This window comes from Camelina sativa, chromosome 1 (assembly GCF_030686135.1).
Source record: "Camelina sativa cultivar CO46 ecotype springtype chromosome 1, ASM3068613v1".
Classification (NCBI taxonomy): domain Eukaryota; kingdom Viridiplantae; phylum Streptophyta; class Magnoliopsida; order Brassicales; family Brassicaceae; genus Camelina; species Camelina sativa.
In genome coordinates this window covers 324,014-344,989 of record NC_141880.1, presented here as the reverse complement: position 1 = coordinate 344,989, position 20,976 = coordinate 324,014, and the positions used below count along the sequence as shown (strand labels likewise).

General features: G+C 36.1%; 8 protein-coding genes and 1 pseudogene across 11 annotated transcripts; 4 read left to right on the top strand and 5 right to left on the bottom strand.

Annotated features, from left to right (window-relative positions):
• The first annotated feature begins 424 nt into the window (after nt 1-424).
• LOC104702134 (uncharacterized) lies at nt 425-4,428 on the top strand. Its single transcript, XM_010418302.2, has 4 exons — nt 425-1,413; nt 1,631-1,966; nt 2,767-2,996; nt 3,075-4,428. Exons 1-4 carry the CDS (start codon nt 534-536, stop codon nt 3,351-3,353), a joined length of 1,725 nt encoding a protein of 574 aa, XP_010416604.1. The 5' UTR covers nt 425-533; the 3' UTR covers nt 3,354-4,428.
• On the bottom strand, nt 3,413-7,558 carry LOC104700682 (starch synthase 2, chloroplastic/amyloplastic). Its single transcript, XM_087476970.1, has 8 exons — nt 6,653-7,558; nt 5,644-6,301; nt 5,467-5,531; nt 5,277-5,354; nt 5,052-5,162; nt 4,930-4,974; nt 4,669-4,842; nt 3,413-4,579 (listed from the first exon to the last, which is right to left on the bottom strand). Exons 1-8 carry the CDS (start codon nt 6,971-6,973, stop codon nt 3,623-3,625), a joined length of 2,409 nt encoding a protein of 802 aa, XP_087333096.1. The 5' UTR covers nt 6,974-7,558; the 3' UTR covers nt 3,413-3,622.
• Nucleotides 7,559-8,100: 542 nt separating this feature from the next.
• LOC104702925 (protein DOWN-REGULATED IN DIF1 11-like) lies at nt 8,101-8,655 on the top strand. The gene has a single exon (XM_010418847.2). It carries the CDS (start codon nt 8,107-8,109, stop codon nt 8,569-8,571), a length of 465 nt encoding a protein of 154 aa, XP_010417149.2. The 5' UTR covers nt 8,101-8,106; the 3' UTR covers nt 8,572-8,655.
• A 65-nt stretch (nt 8,656-8,720) lies between these two features.
• LOC104699796 (peroxidase 27-like) lies at nt 8,721-10,294 on the bottom strand. The gene is made up of 4 exons (XM_010415527.3): nt 9,964-10,294; nt 9,631-9,816; nt 9,388-9,547; nt 8,721-9,279 (listed from the first exon to the last, which is right to left on the bottom strand). Exons 1-4 carry the CDS (start codon nt 10,174-10,176, stop codon nt 8,873-8,875), a joined length of 966 nt encoding a protein of 321 aa, XP_010413829.1. The 5' UTR covers nt 10,177-10,294; the 3' UTR covers nt 8,721-8,872.
• A 995-nt stretch (nt 10,295-11,289) lies between these two features.
• On the bottom strand, nt 11,290-12,968 carry LOC104698933 (pyruvate, phosphate dikinase regulatory protein 2-like; annotated as a pseudogene). The gene is made up of 3 exons (XR_015573967.1): nt 12,495-12,968; nt 11,649-12,291; nt 11,290-11,529 (listed from the first exon to the last, which is right to left on the bottom strand). The product of XR_015573967.1 is annotated as a pyruvate, phosphate dikinase regulatory protein 2-like (transcript).
• Nucleotides 12,969-13,099: 131 nt separating this feature from the next.
• On the top strand, nt 13,100-14,862 carry LOC104792817 (binding partner of ACD11 1-like). Of its 2 annotated transcripts, none has more exons than XM_010519388.3 (5): nt 13,100-13,336; nt 13,593-13,738; nt 13,836-13,911; nt 13,981-14,082; nt 14,165-14,862. In XM_010519388.3, the coding sequence occupies exons 2-5, from the start codon at nt 13,623-13,625 to the stop codon at nt 14,621-14,623; spliced, it is 753 nt and encodes a 250-aa protein (XP_010517690.1). In that variant the 5' UTR covers nt 13,100-13,336; nt 13,593-13,622; the 3' UTR covers nt 14,624-14,862. The 2 variants fall into 2 exon arrangements, with proteins under 2 accessions (XP_010517690.1, XP_010518377.1); XM_010520075.3 differs by having other exon boundaries at nt 13,195-13,466.
• Nucleotides 14,863-14,885: 23 nt separating this feature from the next.
• Nucleotides 14,886-17,124, top strand: LOC104791937 (homeobox-leucine zipper protein ATHB-20-like). 2 transcript variants are annotated; one of them, XM_019243694.2, is made up of 4 exons: nt 14,886-15,077; nt 15,139-15,252; nt 15,346-15,731; nt 16,530-17,124. In XM_019243694.2, the coding sequence occupies exons 2-4, from the start codon at nt 15,159-15,161 to the stop codon at nt 16,866-16,868; spliced, it is 819 nt and encodes a 272-aa protein (XP_019099239.2). In that variant the 5' UTR covers nt 14,886-15,077; nt 15,139-15,158; the 3' UTR covers nt 16,869-17,124. The 2 variants fall into 2 exon arrangements, with proteins under 2 accessions (XP_019099239.2, XP_010516613.2); XM_010518311.3 differs by having other exon boundaries at nt 14,988-15,252.
• A 1,415-nt stretch (nt 17,125-18,539) lies between these two features.
• LOC104791045 (uncharacterized) lies at nt 18,540-19,251 on the bottom strand. Its single transcript, XM_010517206.3, has one exon. The coding sequence runs from the start codon at nt 19,171-19,173 to the stop codon at nt 18,793-18,795; it is 381 nt and encodes a 126-aa protein (XP_010515508.2). The 5' UTR covers nt 19,174-19,251; the 3' UTR covers nt 18,540-18,792.
• A 923-nt stretch (nt 19,252-20,174) lies between these two features.
• LOC104790133 (uncharacterized) lies at nt 20,175-20,867 on the bottom strand. Its single transcript, XM_010516193.3, has one exon. The coding sequence runs from the start codon at nt 20,776-20,778 to the stop codon at nt 20,380-20,382; it is 399 nt and encodes a 132-aa protein (XP_010514495.2). The 5' UTR covers nt 20,779-20,867; the 3' UTR covers nt 20,175-20,379.
• Nucleotides 20,868-20,976: the final 109 nt, after the last annotated feature.

Genomic DNA, 20,976 nt, shown 5'->3' with positions numbered 1-20,976 from the left:
TAACATTGAAGAACATCATGTGTGTTTTTGTGTCTGTTAGTTAGTTATGTTCTTCATGTGTGCTCTGTGATGGAGCTTGAGAAGTGATGAGCTTTCTATGTGGATCATGATTGATAAAAACTTACAAAATCATGTCACTAGTTCCATTTGTCTGCCGTAGGTTAACAATTAGAACTATGGAGGGTCAAGTTGGCTCTTCTAATAAAAAAATAGATTATAGCCAATACATGGCCTTATAGGTTTAGTTTAACACTAAAACGGATATTTTTCTGTTAAAATCCGAATATTTCCAACATGTTTAAAATTTCAAAACCAAACAAAACTTGAATCAATAAATAAGGAGGAAAGAACATTCAAGATAATAAAATTGACCTTTTACCAACTTTATTTATTAATAATCATGCTGAGGGATAAAAATTCCAACAGGGCTCTTTCTCAGCAGCTTCTTCATCTACTTCTTCTCGACTTTATAAAGGCACTCTTTTGAGTCCCTTTCTTTTCCTCTCTCTCTCTCTGCCTCTCTGTGAGTTTTGATGGCTATACTCTCAACATGTTGGCTAATTATAGAATCCATAGTGATTCGAGATGGTTTCTTGAGATCGTCTTATCTGAAACTATACATGCACCCTGTTGTTCTGTTTCTTTGTCAACTTCTTATATGGCTCTATCTCTTCTTTTTATGGCTTCTCCCATGTTTTCAAACGTTATACAACGCCTTTTCATCGGTCTTGGTCACGTTCTCTAAGCTATTTACTAGTTTTCTCCAAGTCATTATGGTTAGAAGGGAGGCTACATGTACCATTAAGTCTAGGAAAGAGATCAAGAATACCCTTAATAACTTGGAACTTTCTAGAAGTATTCATAATCCGATTCCTGCCTTTAGCTTTTCTTTTAAATATCAAGTGGATACTCAATTAAAAGTTCTTCTAGCTCTGCGAGAAGGCAAGCTTCTTGAAGAGGAAGAGGAAGAGGAAGACGATTTTTTCTACGAATTTGATCAAGAAGGTGTTGTTGAGCTTCTTGATACGGAGGGCGAGGAGGAAGAGGAAAAAGACATTGATGATGACATTGATGACGCTGTAAACATGGAGAACAATCTTGAGTTAGAAATCCAGACGACTATGCCACTAGATCAAGAAGATGAATATTCTATAACCAGTGGTGAAGAAGAAGAAGATATCGTAAACTCAGACGTGGAGAATTATGATCTATCTTCTCTAGTAGCTAGCGATAGAGATCATCCCTCGCCTTCATCTATTGCAAGCTTGGATTCAGCGTGCCAAGATACAGTTGAGATAGAGAATCAAACACATCGAGTTGTTGAAGATGATGAAACTGATCAAGTATACAAGAAGTACTGCGAAAGAATGAGATGGTATGACATACTCAGCCGCGATAGAACCTATGGACTAAGTAAGTCTATTTTCATTTTTACTGTCTTTATAAGTTATAACTGGGGGAGACACCGAATTAATCTAAACTAGAATCTCAGGACCTACACAACAGTCGATTTGTCAGCATTCTCAAAGACTAACAATAATTGAAACCAAAGTCTTTTTAATATACTATAGTTTACCAACCAGTACTATAACATAATTTTGATGTTAATATTCATTTTTACCATTCCTAGGTGTGATCTCGAACCAAATGACGGCAAGTAGTTTGCGCTCATGGGGGGAAACGGCAGAGAAGAGGCTAAAACAAAGCATAGAGAAGGACCTTGAGCTAGTTTATGTTGCTCAGTCTTGCTTATCATGGGAAGCTCTTCAGCATCAGTACATTACAGTGAAAGATAGTTCGAAACCCGCTGGTGGGTTACATGACATTATCTCTAGAGAGTTCCAAAACTTTCAGGTCTTGTTAGAAAGGTTTTTGGAAGATGAAAGGTGCCAAGGAAAAAGAGTCTTGAGCTTTGTTCAAAGGAGATTTGAGTTGATGAGCTTCTTTCAAGTCCCTCGACTCTCAGGTAATTTACTTTATCTAATAGTCACATATATCATATATTAAATATACCTAGAATTTTCAAATACTTTTCTTGGTGTGTGGGTTACATCGAGTATAAATTGAGAGTTCATATATAATAGTTTTTAATTACGTTGGTTGGAATCGTAGGAACAAAATTCTACTTTTTTTTAGCAACAACGATTAGTTATGAATCTTGCTTTTTCTTATAAAATTATAAAGATGTGGTCATAAGATGAGTTTTAACAGACTTCTTGACTAAATTCTAAAATCACTATCAAGATTCATCACTCTACTCCTTAAGAAACATTTTAAAACTCCAAATATATTTCATTTTAGATACGACGACTAATCAATAGATTAAAATCACACAACTAATTTGTATTTCTAAAGAAATAGTCTAGTTTTGGTCTCTAACAGGTTATGTGTCGACAGAATCTTTCGACGTAAATTGGTGGATAAGTCACACAACTCACAAGTCACAAGAACACCCCTTATCTTACTTAGATGACTTGTGTGACTTGTGATAAGTTATCTACCAATGAATATTAATCAATTAAACTCTTAAAAATTGTCAACTCTACATGTTGACCAAGAAAAAGATGTGCTTACGAAACTCAAAAAAAAAAAAAAAATTTCAAATGTTGAGGGTTAGCATGATTCATCCATTTTTAGATTCGTATAATTTCCACATGATAGTTCTTTTTGGGGTCAATTTCTCTTCATTCTAGATTCTTTTTCCATATAGAATTATCTAAGCTTTGTTTTGAACTCATAATTTTCTTATCTTTAATTGTTCAATAGGATATAATAGAGAGGGACCTCATGAAGCAGAAGAAGGAAGTCAGGACAAGCAAGTGTTGAAAGCAATAGAGAGATGTATTGAAGTCTTCTATGACTTTGTGAAAGTAGACATCATGAAACCTTTGATCTGGGAAAGACTTAAAATCTCTTTGACTAATTCTCCTCTTATGGAATTGGAAGATCCTAGAGACTTTAAGCTCTTTCTTGACCTTAAAAATTCACTCCAAAAGGTAAATTTACTTTTATAAACAATTTAAGACTTCCAATTTTCCAATTTCTCTAGAGTTTTTTTTTTTAAATTTGTGAAGAAGGAACACTTGTTGAAGGAGATCCAACAAGGGAACAAGAAGAAAATTTGGTTCAAGAAGAAATCTTCTAACATGGAAGCAGATAAGATTGAGAAAGATGAACATTTTATGTTAGTGAGGTTCATAACGATAGATTTAAAGCTCGTGTCTAGGGTTTTACACATGTCTTTAGTCTCATCTTCTCACCTCAAGTGGTGTCATCACAAGCTCAACAACATTCACTTCAATGGTGACAAGATTTCTAGAACTTTCTCTCCAACTTTATTCCCATCTTCTTGATTTCTTTAAGTTAGGGTTTTCACCATATGTAATTATCAATCTACTTTGTCAAGTATATATGTGTCAAGTATATATGTATCACTTTAGAATTACTATAGAGAGAGAGAGAGAAGCAACAAAGATTAACAAGCTTGGTCCTTGGACCACAAGGAGCTTAATGGCACGAGAATTTGCCGAGCTCCAATGTAGTTTTATCACCAAATCTACACAACTAAGCTTCCAAAAAACAGGTTCTTTATAGACAGTAAACAAAAGGAACATTTATTAACTCACCATTGATATTTAGCAGCAACAAGAACTTCTTCGTACTTCTCTGCAGCATTATCCCAGCTCAAATCTTGTGTCATTCCTCTTCTCTGAAGCCCTTCCCAACTCTGTTTATACTCTCTATACGTCAACAAACAGTTTCCTAAGGCATGTATCAGCTTACCTGCTTCCGCACTATCAAATGTCCAACCAAGACCAGTTTCACTATACGGGTCAAACTGTTGAACCGTGTCTCTCAACCCTCCCACAGCATGGACCACCGGAATGGTTCCATAGTTCATTGCGTAAAGCTGGTTTAGACCGCATGGTTCGAATCTCGAAGGCATCAGCAATATGTCTGCACCAGCTGTTATTCTGTGTGCTGTCTTAACCGAGAACCCAACCCATCCCCGTGCTTTATCTCGGTATTGATGCTCCATTTGTCTGAGGACCTCTTCAAGATCCGGTCGCCCTGTGCCTAACATAACCAGCTGAACATCCTGACTCATCATCCATGGAACTGCCTCAGCTATCAAATCAACACCTTTCTGGTGATCCAATCTTCCAATAAAACCGATCAGGGGAACATCAGGTCTAATAGGCAAACCAAGCTCTCTCTGTAATGCAGCTTTACATTGAGGTTTACCAATGCCAAGTGTCTCCACGGAATAGTTGGTATAATCATCAGAGTGCAAGTGAGTATCAAATTCAGGGTTCCATTCTTTTGTATCTATACCATTCACAATTCCTCTAAACTTCCAGTCGTTTTCATTAATGATGTTATGCAGACCCCAACCGCCTTCTAACGTCTTAACCTCCCAGGAATATCCATGGCTAACAGTGAGAACTCTATCGGCAGCTTTTAGACCAGCAGCAAAAATGTTGAAGTGCTCACCTCCTACGGGGTCATATAACTTAAAGGTATCCAAGTAATGCCCCGGTAAATCCACGCATGAGAAATCATCTACCGGTCCCCGACCCTAATTTTCCACCATTATGGTTATGCACAGATCTTTGGATATAATAAGCATGAAATAAGTCACTTCTTGGAATGAAAATATTTACTAACCTGATGAGCAATGTTATGGATTACAAGAACAGATCGTGTGTATTTCATCATTCCGTGATCTCGGTAATAGGCTTTCAGGTAAACTGGTAGCAACGCAGTGTGCCAATCATTTGCTATAAAAGCCAAATTTCCATCTCCATAACACACCCCTCCACAAGGAACATACCACGGAACCTGAATTTTTTTTCAAGAAACCGAAACTGGTATAAGAAGGCGGCATAATATCGATCTCCTGTTCAAAATCTTACAGCAGAGGTTTACCTCAACAGCAGCCTTGCAAAATAAAACCATTCGCTTCAAGATATCCTGTATTCAGATATACCAAACTTAGTACTTGTAGGCTGAATTGTAAAGAAACAGGGAGAATAAGATAGAAGTCTTACAAGTCGGTTGCCAGCGTAAATGTTATTATTCAGATGCCGGAAGACAGGGCTATCAATGAAAACAAAATCAACACCATCTATATATGCGTGGAAGTACATTACTTCCATATCCTGCAGTAAAGTGTGCTCCACTTCAGTTTTCTCTACCTCGTCTACTCTTTGTTAAGGAATTTAAATGAAAAGGAAAGAAAAATTCCAATCTTGATACATTAACAGCTTTTATACCTGCCCGGCCACCTTATATCTCTTTCGTACCCCTAAATCTTTGGCTTCAGCATACTCTGCATACCGAGGAACCACAACCTAGGGAAGAAAAATAAAGAAGATGATTTACTAACTAGTTTGAGTTTCGATGTCCACGATCAAACAGAGAGCTTTGATGACAACAAAAAAGGCACTCTTTGATCAATATTACCATAACCCTATGTCCACGCCGAGCCAAAGCTTTTGGCAAAGCACCAGCTACATCTCCAAGGCCACCTATACAATTTTACAGTGTTCAGTTCGTGTACTCCAAGAGAAAACTACTTATGCATGAGTAAAACAAAGCCCGCACAATTGATCAAAGGTAAAAAGAATAGAAATAAAGTACCTGTTTTTGAAAATGGAGCACATTCTGCTGCTACCAATATAACATTCATGACATTTGCTCCAGCCAGTGGAGGCGGCATCTCTTCGTCCTTCCCAGGTTCATTAGATTCGCTACTAGCTTCTACATGTGTATTTTCCTCTCTTTCTTCCATGTACTCGTCGGTCTCTATACTTGGTGCTTTAGTCAGGTAAGAGGGTAGTGGGTCTGACCAAAATGCACCAGCGCGAGAATTACTCGGCTTTCCAGAAGAAGCTACGGGATAAGAAGTCTTCTCAGAAGAGGTAATAGGAGAAGAGGGTTTATTAGGAGGATCAAGACTAGAGGCTACTACGCTAGACCAAAGTTTCCCATTAGCGGCTACACTGGATGGTTTGTCAGGAGAGGTTACAGGGGAAGAAGATCTAACAGGCACTGAGCTTTGTTTGCTTTTCTTCAGGGGTTCAGTACTACTGGGAGATAAAGTCTTAGGTTCTGGTTCTTTGTTCAAAGATGACTTGCCATAACTGCTTGCGCTGACACTACCGTTTGCGTCTCCATCCATCTTCTCTTTAATAGTAGTATCAGCATTTGCATTCACAGAAGAACCATAACCTTTCCCATCATCCAAGTTAGGTGTGCTCTCTTTTATAGATGAGACCAGCTTCCTCCTTTCAGCAATCTGAAGAGTAACATGATAGATAAAGTGAAAGAACATAAGACACTACTAATGTCAAGGAACAATTCAATAAATCTAATCCTAAAACTACTACTCAAGAACAGCCTCCATAGAATTAAGCATCACAAACATCATTATATTGACACATTCTCACTTACAGCTCATAGTTTTGGACAAAAAAAAAAAAAAAGGACCTTTTATACTCTAAAGATCTCCAGAAAACAATTGAGTGACCTAATACTCACATTGAATCATTGCCAAAAGGCTAAAAAAGGTATCTTTACTATAAAACCAAAAAATCATATGTAAATTTGAAGAGGTGAAAAGAGTAAAAAAGGATGGATCTAGTAAAACCTGCTGAAGAAGGTTCCTTTGCATAGCAAGAACCTTCTTGCTCTTATCAATGGTAGCCTGAAGCGCATCCTCTGGCTCATCTCCACTGGCAGATTCAGAAGAATCAGAGCTGCTAGTAGCCTCAACGCGCCTCACACACTTCCATCGATGGCCAAGAACGAAGCTCCGACCACGAAAGGACAGCGACCCATCAGGGTAAGAAACTCGGAGGTGACCCGAATTCCTCAGCGTAGAAGAAGAAGAAGAAGAAGAAGAAGTGACTCGACGGTGAGTCTTGATTTGACACAGAAGAGGAAAAGAGCTCTCGGCAACTGATGCCATTAAACTTGATTCAATTGAAACTCGAACAAAATAAAAAAGTTTTTTTTTTTAATTTTATTTTTGGCTGTAATTATTATTAAGAAAGAGAAGATCACGCACAAACTCGTCGGACTCAGACCTAATTGAGAAGAACCAAACTCAGATGATCCAAAAGACAAAGGCTCTTTTTTTTTTTTTTTTTTTTTTTGTCGGGGGAGCAGCGAGAAAAAAATAAAAACGAGTGCTTTGAGAGTGAAGAGTCGCGACGGCTGTGCTGTTGTTGTTGTTGTTGCTGTGGATTATTATTAATTAATCGAGAGAGAGGAGAGGAATCAAACAAAACAGAGTCGTGTGAGAGAGATTTGCCCAAAACTGGGGCCACTACGAGATTTCACCATATACAACAATACTCAAATACCATTCGCGTGATTCATGAGCTTTAATATGCAAATCTTACTAGTTTTTTTTTTTTTTTTTTGTATGTAGCCAAAAGAAAAAGAAAAGAAAGCATTGGATTAGGCATAAATTGATGGATCTATTATCTCCACATAATTCCTCGAGATTTCCCAAGAATAAATCGTAATCGTCCAAAAAAAAAATACAGATATCAAGAAGACTCTTTCGCATAATCTATATTGATACATCAGGAGGCACCGTCCACATCTTTTGAAGAATTTCTTTTGACCATTCCTTTCAATTTTTTACATTTTAAACATGCACAAATTGATTTCATTAGTTATATATTTTGAATCTTTCTAGATTTTTTTTTTTTTTTAAACTTCACACCTCATGTTCAAATGAAACTTTTGATATTAATTAGGATTAACGTTTTTATTTTTTAAATGCTAAAAATTGAGTGTTTTATGCAATTTAATGAAACTTTTTTTATAAACTGAAGTATATTTAATGAAATTTATATACATCCAACGATAACGAAACCGTCAATGTTTAAAGTTTAAATTACATAAAGTAAATAAATATTTTTTTTTCTTTTAATGAGTAACAACCAAAAACTTACTTTTATTTATTTTATTTTTAAAAAAGAAACTGATTAGTTGGATAACATTTAATCGACTACTGTGTATATATATATATATATATAACATACAAATTTTAACTAGAAGTAATAAAAAGGAGACTAAAGAAAATAAATAATGAAGACTAATAGTAATTGTGTTTTCATGGCATCTCTTCTAGTGATCACCACGTTGGTATTGTTTGCTTATCCAAGTTTGGCTTCAAAACTTGAAGATAACGAGAAACCGTTGATAGATCCCAATGTTGATTTAGATCCGTTTGCGAGGTCCCCGACTACGGATGAATACAATAGAGACATGACTCGTAAACTGCCAAAATATTTTATGGAGTATGCCCTGGTTTGCGGTCAAATGATGGGCGCCATGAGATGTAACGAAGAAGTCCTGTCTGAGATTCTTCAAGATAAACCAGCTTCGAGGTATTGTTGCATGAAAATGATGATCTACGGCGAAAAATGTCACATGGCTTTTAGGGATTTTATGTTTAAGGTTTACAAGTTCAAACAATTTGCTTCTAAAGCCCGTCCCCGGATTCGTCAAGTCTGGAACAGATGTTATGCTGAAGTTGGAGGTTTATTTTAACCATTTTCTCAATCCCTTCATTGTATCCATCCAACTATATATCTAAACCAATAAAATCATAATATTTTGTTTTTTTTGTTTTTTTGTTCAAACGAGTAAGCTTTATAACTTGAGCCTTATTATAAATGCGAATTTCAAGACTTTTAAAATTTCTAAATACAGCTTATTATTATTCCCAAGAAAACAATCACATTTAATGAAGAACAACAAAAAAAAGCGATATATATATATATATATATATATAGAAGCAAACAATAATAATCAAACTCACATAGATATATTTTCATTTTTATACTATCTCTTAATTAGGAACCCGACACATCTTACGGATCTCCCCAGCACGACCCGTAAGAACTCCGCTCCGACCCATTTTCACCATAGAGACACCAAAGTCATGAAAGAACATTGACCCATGAGTTCTTAATTGCTGCAAGACATAAGCCTTAGTCTTGGAGTTGTCCAATAGAGCAGCATCCGATTGGAAAAGTCCTCTTCTCTTAGCCACTAGCTTGAAGTAGCTCACGTCAAAAGTCTTGAAACTTCCTGGATCCATCTCTAGAGCCGTCGTCGTATCTGTTGGCTTGCACTTCTGCCTGAGTTTAGCTGCGTACTCCGAGTCCAAACTCGGGTCGCTGTCTCCTCTCCCGGTGAAGTTGTAAAGCCGGTTTGTCATTAGAGGACAATGTCCCATTCCAATAGTGTGTCCACCTTTAGAAAAAAACATGTGTACGTATTTTCCATTTATTAATCCACCTCTAATTATTCATTTTTTCAGTCAGACTATATATGATATACATCATTCAATATTTTACGAACCTGAAAGAATGACTAGATCCTTCTCGTTGAGGCCATTTGAGCGAAAATCTGTGATAAGCTTGGTGATGTTATCAAAAGGCGATGGCAAGTTGACCTCGTTGATATTGGAAACCCTGCCGTCTCTTCTTCCCGTCTCAACTTCCCACGATGGTCCTTCAAGCTAAAGATTCATAGTAAATATTGGAAGCTCTATGTGTATGTAAATTTTATTTTTTGCATTAATGTGATGAAGATTATACTTACTGCAACCATTGCGTCTCTTGCGACAAGTGCCAAGACATCAGAGCAAGAAACAATGCCCGGGCACACTTTTTCTAGAGCCGCCTTGGAATCGTCTATGATGCCAAACCCTCGAAGGCTTAGGTTAGGAACCGCACTCTTCTCAGCTTGATTGTTCGATTTATCTAACAAAATTGATCCGTCACATCCCTGTTAATTATAAGATTCATGGATCAGACGATAGATAATACAACACATTAATAGTTTTACTAGGAATCTCACATTGCCAAGAAAACGTGACGTACGTGATGAAAAATATAAAAGTCATGAGTCACTTCACGCTTTACACAAACTTACTCGAACAAAGCAGTCGTGGAAGAACATTCTAAGCAAGGGAGCACCAAGTGTAGGCGCCTTCTTCATTGCAGCGAACACGACCTTTTTGACAATACCCTCGACTTGTGGGCATGTTTTGCTGTAGAAACCTACTTTCAAGCCTTGCGAATTGGCTTGAGCAAACAACAGCACTAAGAACAAGCAAGAGACAACTAATCCCTTAGAAGCAGCCATATCTTGAACTGTCTCTTTAGCTTGTAGCTCTGGACTCTTGGTTTTTGCTAGATTAATTGATGATGAATTGTTGATGAAGGTCGAAGTTATTTATACGCAATTACGTAAGTAGTTTAATCTAAAATTGCCATATTTTAAGTGTTTGTGGTTAGAACATTGAAATTAATTAACATGAAAATGCAGTTGACCATCATTGGTCTGCGGTGGAATGCTTGTTGTATTTTTGTTGTTCTTAAGACCAATCATTGTTTGTATGAATATAAAGAGTGCAAATTGACAAAAGTCGTACTACATTTGTGTAGAATATATGTAAGTTTGTGTATATAATATCTACTCCTGTTTTTCCTTATGTATGGTGTACATATATAAATTGCTACAGCAGAAAACAAAGGGGCAGCCTAAATTTCTTGAAGACCAAATAAAATACAAATTGGGATTTAAAAATTGCAAATTTCGTGTGTCTTTACGTCACTAAGACGCCTATATAGTTCCTCTAACAAGAGAAATGACACCTATAGTTTGGTTAAAACAATGTAATTATATTTGCCTTATAGCTCGGGAAATACTTTCGTAACCGATGAAAGAATTTAATTAATTTTAGTTTTGTATCTATAAGATTAATATATCTACGTATGCATGATGAATGAATGAATGAATGAATGTTTAATCTTTGGACGTTATCGAAAAACAATTATTTGATCCCACATGCATCCATGCATTATAAGTTCCCTGTAATGTTTCGCGCATGTTCTTCCAATTAGGCCAAATCATTTGACCGCGACGCTTTAACCTTTTAAAACTACCGTCATCTCTTAGCATTCTCTAAATTAAAAATTGTCTTTCACGATGGAATCCAGAAACGTTTATCAACTTGCCAACACATCCGAATTGCAACGTTTCAACTGAATGCTGATGATGATAATTATTCTTTTGTTTTTATACAGATTATTATATTACCATGAAACAAATTAATCACAGTCCCGTATTAATTCTTATCCAAGAGAGGTGAGCGTCTAGTGGCATGTGCAACCCCTTTTGGAGGGAATTGCACCTCCCCTAGTTCGATCCCCCTCTAGAGACGGCATGGTGTGCGTCTCTCTTTGAACATGAAAATGAAAATTCAACTAAAATTTTACTGCCTCTGTTTGAATTGTTATTAACTTATTATATTACTGATACTTTATTCACTTCATACAATCTTTCAATTCAGGAAATACTACCGAACTGTTTCATCAAAGGAGTGAGCTTAGTAGCGTTGTGAGATACGCGGTACTGAAGTAGCACTGTCTCTACCATCATGGTACAGCCGCAGAATCACAGCCGCGGTTTCTTCAATCGCCTTATTCGTCACATCTGCAACCACCACCACAACCCCAAAAAAATAATATGAGAATACTGTCTACTTGAAAACCTTGTTGTTGCTAACATTGAGTAGCAAAAATGAGAATGGTGTTTTAAATATTGTTGTTTACCTATCACCGCCCATCCAGGGTTTTCCGCAAAGATCCTTGACGCGAAATCCAGTTCTTTCCGAACAAGATCGATGCCTGAGTAATTGTTTTCTGCCTGTGTATCTACGCCTAAAGTTTTAGCCCTTGTTCTCCTAATCGCTTGAAGTACAACAAGCTGAATCTTCAAAGCAAAAACCTTTCTCGGTTCAACATCAAAGAGTGTCCTGGGTGGTTCCACACCCATCACAAACGGTACATTCGCAACTTTGTACCCCTTTTGAGCTATGTAAGTGGACAACGGCGTCTTCCCTGTCCGGGAAACCCCAACTAGAACTATATCAGCCTTGCTCAAGTTCTCGGGTAAAGTCCCATCATCTTGCTTAATAGTAAACTCAATGGCTTCAATCCTTTTGAAATATGCATCATTGAGAGTCTTGACCCTAGTACCAGGTGCTCCACGGGTAAGACCTGATGGAGAAACACCTAAATGAGACGCAATGCCTTCGATGATTGGTCCTAGGATATCAACCGAAAGCACACCACACTGATCGCAGGCTTGTTTAGCGGATTTAGACATTAAAGGGTTTGCTAAAGTATAGAAACACATTGCCCCTTCCTTGGCCGCTTGGTTGATAATCTCTATTAGCTTCTCCTCATCCTCAACCTGAACAGAACAATAAGTAACCCAAGCCAAACCAGAGTCATGACAGTTCTCAAACCGTAACAACTTTGCTTTAAAATTCATGATCACAACTCAATAAAACTGACAACATAGGTACAAAGATCACTAATTGTAACTCCCTGTGATTGATGATGAAACTTAAAAAGAAATTAAAAAAAAAAAAAGATTGTTTTTTTTTTGCTTACCCAAGAGAAGAGATGGGTATTTACAGAAGATCCACGATTCACCGAGTAATCTTCGAATTGCCCCCAAAGCTGCGTTAACGGAGTGCTCGGCCGTCCACCCTGTCCCGTCGGAAATCAAATAGATAGACTTTCCCGCCGTTATCTCAACGTCAATCGCCGACGTCTTCTTATCATCCTCATCCGTCTCTTTGGCTTCCGTTGGTTGACGGCAATGCGTGTCATCGGTACGGCGAATTGGACGGTCGAGCTTAACACCACCGGATCGTAGAGCTCGGCCCATGGACCAGCGATTCAATTTGGGACTAATCTTCATCTTCGGACTCGACGAACCTGTCGGAATAGGAGGTCCGGATTTAGGTTCGGGATTGCCTGAGGCGCCGTGTTGGCTCATCGTCAAAGATTATGATAAACCACGGTTACGATTTCAGCTTGTCACGCCGGCGTTAAATATTATCCAAATCACGGCGGTCCAATCGTTTTGATTGTTTTCAAGGTTCAGCGTTTTGACGGATCTATTTTTTGTTGGGCTTTAGAAACAGAAATATGGGCTTTCATAAGCCCAATAAAGTCAATATATTGCGCTCATTATTCAACGATGTAAGATCAATAACGCGCATCATTAGAGCGTATCGTTGACGCGCGGATTAGAACATCATCCTCGCCGTCCACAAAACAACATCGATACCGTGCCGACAAAAATGAAAAGAGAAAAGAAAAGTGAAAAATTCTCTCTCTCACAAATCAATCACACGTATTCTGTGTTCTTCTTATTCTCCGTCTCTTTCGTTGCCTCTGCTTTTCAGTCTTTCCTGATCAGTTTATGCCTATTATTTATATATCTGGTAAGCTAAAAAAAACACTAATCGAGTTTTTGTGTGTGCTTCTCGAAGTGTCCGATTGTTTTGTTGATACTTCTCATTTAACTACAACTTTGGGTTATGTTATTACTCTGTTCTCTTTGCAATCAATTTGGTATGGACATAGAATTAAAGAAGGGACACTTTATAATGTCAATAATGACCTAATCGTAGTTCTTGAATTTGTCAAGAAAGCTGATTCAAGAATCTTGTTTATGTTTTTTTTCTTCTTTGATTCTAGGTATCTAGGTTTGTGTAAGAAAACAGAACAATGTATCCTTGTGGTTACGTTGCCGAAGTCACCAACTTGTCTCCTCAAGCCACTGAGAAAGATGTTCTTAGTTTCTTTTCTCACTGTGGAATCGTCGAGCTCGTCGAGATCACCGGGTAATTTTATAAGGACAATGTTTACAGTAAACTTTTTTAATCATTCAAGAGACATTTTTATTTTTAGATTCTTGTTTAATGTCTCCATGTATCTCAGGTACGAAGGGGATGCGTTAACGGCTTATGTAACTTTCAGAGATGCGTATGCTCTGGATATGGCTGTCTTGCTTAGCGTAAGTGAACTCCTCAAAACATTCCAAATTGTCAAATTCTATTCTCGTATTGATTTTTAACGTTTTCAGGGAGCTATGATCGTTGATCGAACCGTTTCCATATCCATGTACGGTGTCTATTTACATGAATCTAACCATCTCACACCAAAAGAAGAAGACTATAGTGTAACGGTAACAAAAACAGACCTTACTATATTACTTTGCTTATATAAGAAGCAAGTCTTAAAATACTTTCTTTTCTTGAGGTTTAAAGGCCACTCGTTCGGATGCTTTTGCTTCATCACCTGGAGAAGTTGTAACCGTGGCTCAACAAGTTGTAAAGACAATGATGGCTAAAGGCTACGTTCTAAGCACAGACGTCATCGGTAAAGCCAGAGCTTTGGATGAGTCTCAGAGATTCTCAAGCTTCGTAGCCACCAAATTGGCAGAGATCAGCCATTACATTGGCCTTACACAGAACATTCAGTCCAGTATGGAAGTCGTGAGATCAGCAGATGAGAAATATCATTTCTCGGAGTTCACGAAATCCGCGGTTCTTGTCACAGGAACAGCTGCCGTGGCCGCAGCCACCATTACAGGGAAAGTGGCTGCAGCTGCAGCGACTAGTGTTGTGAACAGTCGATACTTTGCTAATGGGGCTTTATGGTTCTCAGATGCTTTGGGCCGGGCTGCAAAAGCAGCGGCCCATATGGATGGAGGAGAAAACAGTTGACTCTTCTCGTTTCAAAACATAATTAAATGTCTGTCTGTCTACATGTGAGGTTCTTCCAAGGGTTGCGACTTGTGAGATAAAAAAAAAAAAACATCTTGAAGATATTATTAGTAACGTTACATGTTATTACTTGTGTGTTTATGAGAAAAGTATAGAGAGAACTTATAAAATATTTGAACAAAGAGTTTATACATGAATATATGAATAATAATAATATAAGCCTAAGCTTTATTAATAAAGGATGGGTCCTAGAAGCCTCTCTAACTTGATCTTTTTCTTCCTTCTCGTTCTCTCTCTTCCTCTCTCTTTCTCTTATATGAGAGGTTGATGAGATCCACAAGAAACTCCAAACTCATTTGTTACTGATTTTCAAATTTTTAACAACAAACCATTTGATCATCCCTAGATTTATTCCAAATTCCAATAGGAGCATATCAGTGATCTATCATTGGAGGTATTTTGTACGTATATATAATATATATACATGTATGTGTTTGATCCAAACGCAGACACAGACGCAGGATTGAGATTGGAGATGGCGTTTCCTCAACATGGTTTTATGTTCCAACAACTTCATGAAGAAACTAGTCAAGATCAACTCCCTTCATGTCCTCCTCATCTTTTCAGTGGTACTCACTTGCTCTCTCTATCTATCTCTCTACATAAAAATTGATTTTAAAAGTCTTGAATTATATATATTTTGCCTTTCTTGGTGTATATAGGAGGAGGAAACTATATGATGAACAGATCCATGTCTTTAATGAACGTGCAAGAAGATCATAATCAAACCTTGGATGAGGAGAATCTATCCGACGATGGGGCGCATACTATGCTTGGAGAGAAGAAAAAGAGACTGCAATTAGAGCAAGTTAAGGCATTAGAGAAAAGCTTTGAGCTTGGGAACAAGCTGGAGCCAGAGAGGAAGATCCAACTAGCTAAAGCATTAGGGATGCAACCGAGACAGATCGCGATTTGGTTTCAAAACAGGAGAGCTAGGTGGAAGACTAGACAGCTCGAGAGAGATTATGATTCACTCAAGAAACAGTTTGAGTCTCTTAAATCCGACCATGATTCTCTACTTGCCTACAACAAGAAACTCCTTGCTGAGGTATGTAACTATATAAAGTATACTATATGTGTTCATTCAGTAAAATATTTAATTCAGCGTTCAGTTATAATTTGATTAGTTTTTTTTTTTTTTGGTTTTACAAGACTAATAAGTATTCCGCAACGTAAAATTAATTTTAGTACTATAATTCTTCAAACTTTTATCTGTTTTTGGCTTGGATTGGTACAATTTATCCGGTTTATATATATACTGTATATGTAGATTATGTGTGTAAGTATGATTAGATTCATTTAATACGATACGCAATAGATTATTGCTAGGCACATGATCCAACACCATAAGATGTTTGTCAAAAGACAGTAGGTGTTTTGTTTATTAAATAAAGGATTCTTGATCAATATATACGTTTATTTAATACATTCCCATATGACTATCAAGTAATGGCATGTGTTGGAAGCACTAACCAGAATTAAGAAGAATACTTTATAGTTGATCGTATTATATCATTTTGTGTGTTTTAAATGATTTATAATTATTGAAAAGTTATAGTTACAAAACAAATCTAAGTAAGGGGATTTTATAAGTTCTACAGACTTAAGATAATTTAAATTATATAAATAAGGTTTCTATCTTATTTAAAGTATATATTAGTAATTTTTATTTTTATTTTGCCATTTCAAAAATTTATATCGAAATATATAGTTTTATCTAAGTGATACTGTTTGTATATAGAATTGAAATTATGACAAATATAATGCATTATGCATAGGAGACCATGTATTTCATCTATGTTTGAATTTCTGAAACATAACACTTGATGAATTGTGTGATGTTTAGGTGATGGCTTTAAAGAACAAAGAATGTAATGAAGCAAACATCATAAAGAGAGAGGCAGAAGCCTCATGGAGCAACAATGGAAGCACAGAGAATAGTTCAGACATAAATCTGGAGATGCCTAGAGAGATCACTACGACACATGTGAACACGATCAAAGACCTTTTCCCTTCATCGATCCGATCATCTGCACATCGTGATAATGATGATCATCACCAGAATCATGAGATGGTTCAAGAAGAGAGCCTTTGTAACATGTTTAATGGCATTGATGAAACGACGTCGGCTAGTTATTGGGCATGGTCTGACCCAAACCACAACCATCCCCACCAGTTCAACTGATTCATGATCCGATAGGTCTTCAAAAAAATCATCACCATCATGGCACTATCGTAATCATCATGGTCACGAATCACAATCATCTTCATCAGAAGAAGAAACAATTCATCTCTTTGAATTTGACTCTCTGGAATTATTGCTACTCTCTATTAAATTTAAATTGTTCATTTTGTTTCTTTGGGTTTGTACGTAGAGCATTGGTGTATAGTGCGAAAATTTGTTGTTGCGTTAATTAAATCAATAAAATAATTCTTTATTATTTGAGCAAATTATATGCGTAACAGGGTAAGTCATAAAGTTCTAATGCATTCGTCCCATAACATTTTTTTAGATTTGGGAATATATTCACCGTTTACAATATATGTAGTGGTTCAAAAAAACGAATAACCCACTCTCTTTAATTTTTAAGGCTCTACCAAATTGACTGAGATAAAAATCATGGTTTACTCAACTTACATATCTAATTTTATATTATTTGATATAGGTTTGGTACAGATTGATTAAGAAAAATAAGGATATAAAAGTGAGAAAGATTCATATGCATGTGACTTCGAGTGGGATTCCAGCTCTGTCATTGACGCAACATGATCTATAGCTTATATAGTTATATTATATTGCAAAGAGTTTTTCAAATATATATTTTATTAGTTTATCTTTGCAAGTTGCAATTTGAATTTTCATGGAACCATTTAAAAGAAAAACCCATTCGCAGCGTATATACCGCTTTGAAATGGTTGTACAATATGCTCTAAAGCAGCAGATTAAAATTGGAGTAGTCTGCCCTTAATTTACCATTCACCAATGCATACTAAAAATCTCTATATTAACTCCGTACCATTGTAAATTCATTATTGGTCTATATTTTTCATTCTACTCCTCAAAAGCTACATATTAATATAAACTCCATACTAATCTGCTCCATACCACAGTCCAATGTTTTGCATACCAAAATATTGGTATGCATTGTCCGGTTTATACCATACCTTACAACCATTCAAAGCCAAAATGTTCAAGTTTTCAAACCAGCGTAAAATCCCTTCTTCATCTACCAGTTAGACTATATAGATAATATCTTTGTTGGTTTAAAATGTTTTGAGTCAAATCTATTCGATGGTAGTTTTGTTGTTGTTGTTGCTGTGAGCTAATATCTAATCACCCAGAGCTATCCTACATTATATATTATTACTTTTGTCAACAATTTGTGTCATGGTCACTATCCTACGTTACTTTCTTCAAATAATTTTACGTTGAAGGATAGGAAAGAGGAAGAGTATTAAAAGCACACGTTCCCAAAACACAAAGAAGAACAGACCAAAAAGAAGAAAACAAAAGTGGAGACAGTGTTTGAAAGAGTTCACTCTTCTTTTAGGTTCTTTCTCTTTGAGACGAATCTTGAATTTTTAAAAAAAATTATGTATATGTAATTTCAGAAATTAATATTTAGTTGTGCGTATGTTTATTTTATGTACAGTTTGTTGGACTGGCTACATATGTATTGGCATGCTGAATAATAATGTATTAAAGAAATTCGATGAATATGAATATAAATTAAAAATTAGGTTTGCACATGATTATGCATGTTAATTAATAGATATCAACTCATAAATTATTAATTTTAAGTGTGGTAAACAAAGTTTAAATCTGTTATATTTCTGTAACTAATTTTAAGATGCATTGGGATAAGACCTAAATTAAAAAAAAGAAAACCTTACAAAAGTACCTCAACAGTATTAGTAGTAGTAATACATTCCAATTAATTGTAGTACAATTGATTAATTATTCAGTTGATGCAATTAAATATATATACTATGGGCAAGTTATTTGCTCCTCTCACTTGTAAAGCCAAACTCCATGGGCGAATTGAAAACCTCCTTTGAACGCATCAAAAGATTAAACGTTCATCAAACCCCTAATTAAAATTCTTGGTTTAGTTTTTCGATTTGTTTAATCCCAAATCCTTCAAAATGGATTGGATTATGGAAACGTATCTCACTTCCTCAGGCGCTTGCTTGATCTTCCTGTTGAATTTCTTGAGTTTTTTCCCGAAATGGTCAAGACTCTTACCACTTTTGTAAGCATCTTCGAGCTGAATGAGCGTCAACTCAGAATCAGTCAACAAATTCACCTCGCTTTCCAAGTTCTTGATGTTCGTTTCTTTTTCTTTCAAGTCCTCTTCGATCAAGTCTTTGGCTTGGTGCAAGTCGTTTTCAATCACTTCTTCGTTAACATTTATCGGACCACGAGCCTCAGAGACATGTTGAAAAGCAATAAGGGCGACAACGAGAAGCACAAAGGAGATCTTTGCCATGATTAAAGATTGATTTTCCCTTAACTTAATTTGAAATAGATCAAATTATAGTTTGTTAAAAGGAAAATATTTTATGAGAGGAGTGAGTTCGTATGTCTGTTTCGTAAATCATTTATAGTTTTATCTCTGCGTAAAAATAGTATGTAAATGTATCCATATTTTGATGGTTAAGGAATGGTTTTGACTTCATTACTTAATTTTCTTTGGTCACCCACAATAGTCGCATAACGAAATTTTTGTTTGTCAATCTTATCCAAAACCTTAAACCTTCAATTATGGGAAGTCAAATAATAAGATTCTTGACTTCTTTGTTTAGATACTTTTGGTATAACGGCTATGCGATGAACCAACTGATCAATCAAATCATATATGGGAAGCTGAAACATTCAAAGCAAAACTTACCCAATAGGCCAGGACCCATGCATGAGATAAAGTCCTATGCAGCTGCCTCAAAAGTTTGCCTATAAGCACTTTGTAGCTGATATAAATTTCTTCAAAAATATTGGAGCTCTGCTTTCCTTAATGGGTCCTATTACAAAGTAGAATACTACATTTACTTTTATTATTTTTATTTTTTTTGTTTCACAGATATTAACTACTATTAGTTTATTTTATTTTATTTTCATCTCTAATTACATAAATTTAGACTTCTGATTAGTAGTGTGATAAAGCTGGATTTTTTAATGAAACAGAAATTAAATACTAAACAATCATACTAGTGTACGTGTATCTCTACTTCGTCTAAATTTGGCATGAGTAGATATAAAAGTCACAGAAGATTAAAGATTTTGTTGGATAGCACATGATTCTGTTGAGGGATATAGCAAAACGTTTTTATCTGTACTGTATATTTCATGTTTTGATCTGAATATATATTCATATAAACAATCGTCTTTTCATTATTTTCTAAGTTATTGTTCGGGTGTTTTGTTTTTTTATTTGTGAACTTTTGTATCCACAGACTGTTAATTTTAAAAAATCGTATGGAAAATATTATGATATCACTAGTAATAATGTAGTATTAATATTTCATTCAATTGTATTAGGTACAATACAATATGATGCAACTAATGTACCAAATATGTGAGAATTATTCGCTCCTCTCACTTGTAAAGCTAAACTCCATGGACAAGTCCAAACCCCCTTTCAACACATGAAAACAATAATCATACCCTAATTATTATTTTATTTGTGTTCGTTTGTGTGTCAATTTTTCCCTCCGTTTAATCCGAAGTCCTTCAAAATCGATTGGATGATGGATACAGGCTTCTTCTTTTTCGCAATAGCTGGTGGTGCTTTCTTAAGGGTGGCAACCCTGCTGATCTTTTTGAGTTTCTTTTCGTAAGGCTTTAAGTTCATATCCTTTTTGTAAGCGGTTCCAAGTTCACTCAACACCGCTTTGGATTTGCTCAAAGTTTTCACCTCAGATGTCAAACCTTGAATGCTCATTCTTTTGGCCTTTACCTCTTCCTCGATCATGGCCTCGGCTTTATGCAAGTCTTTTACAAATGCTGCTTCGTCGAATTTTGCCACGTGGCGAGCTTCGTAAGCGTGGAGAAAGGCGATAAGGGCCATAGCGAAAAGCAAGAAGGAGATCTTTGCCATGGTTTAAAGCTCAATCTTCCCCTTAACAAATCAGTTTGAACTTTTAGATTCAAATAATTTGTTAAAGGAAAAGCGGCGAGAAGAGATGTGAGTTCATTTGTTTTGTTTTTTGGGGTATCTTATACCATTTACTTGTGACTAAAAATAGTATATGTACGTATTGATGGTCAAAGAAGAATTGTATTGACTCTCGGTTGC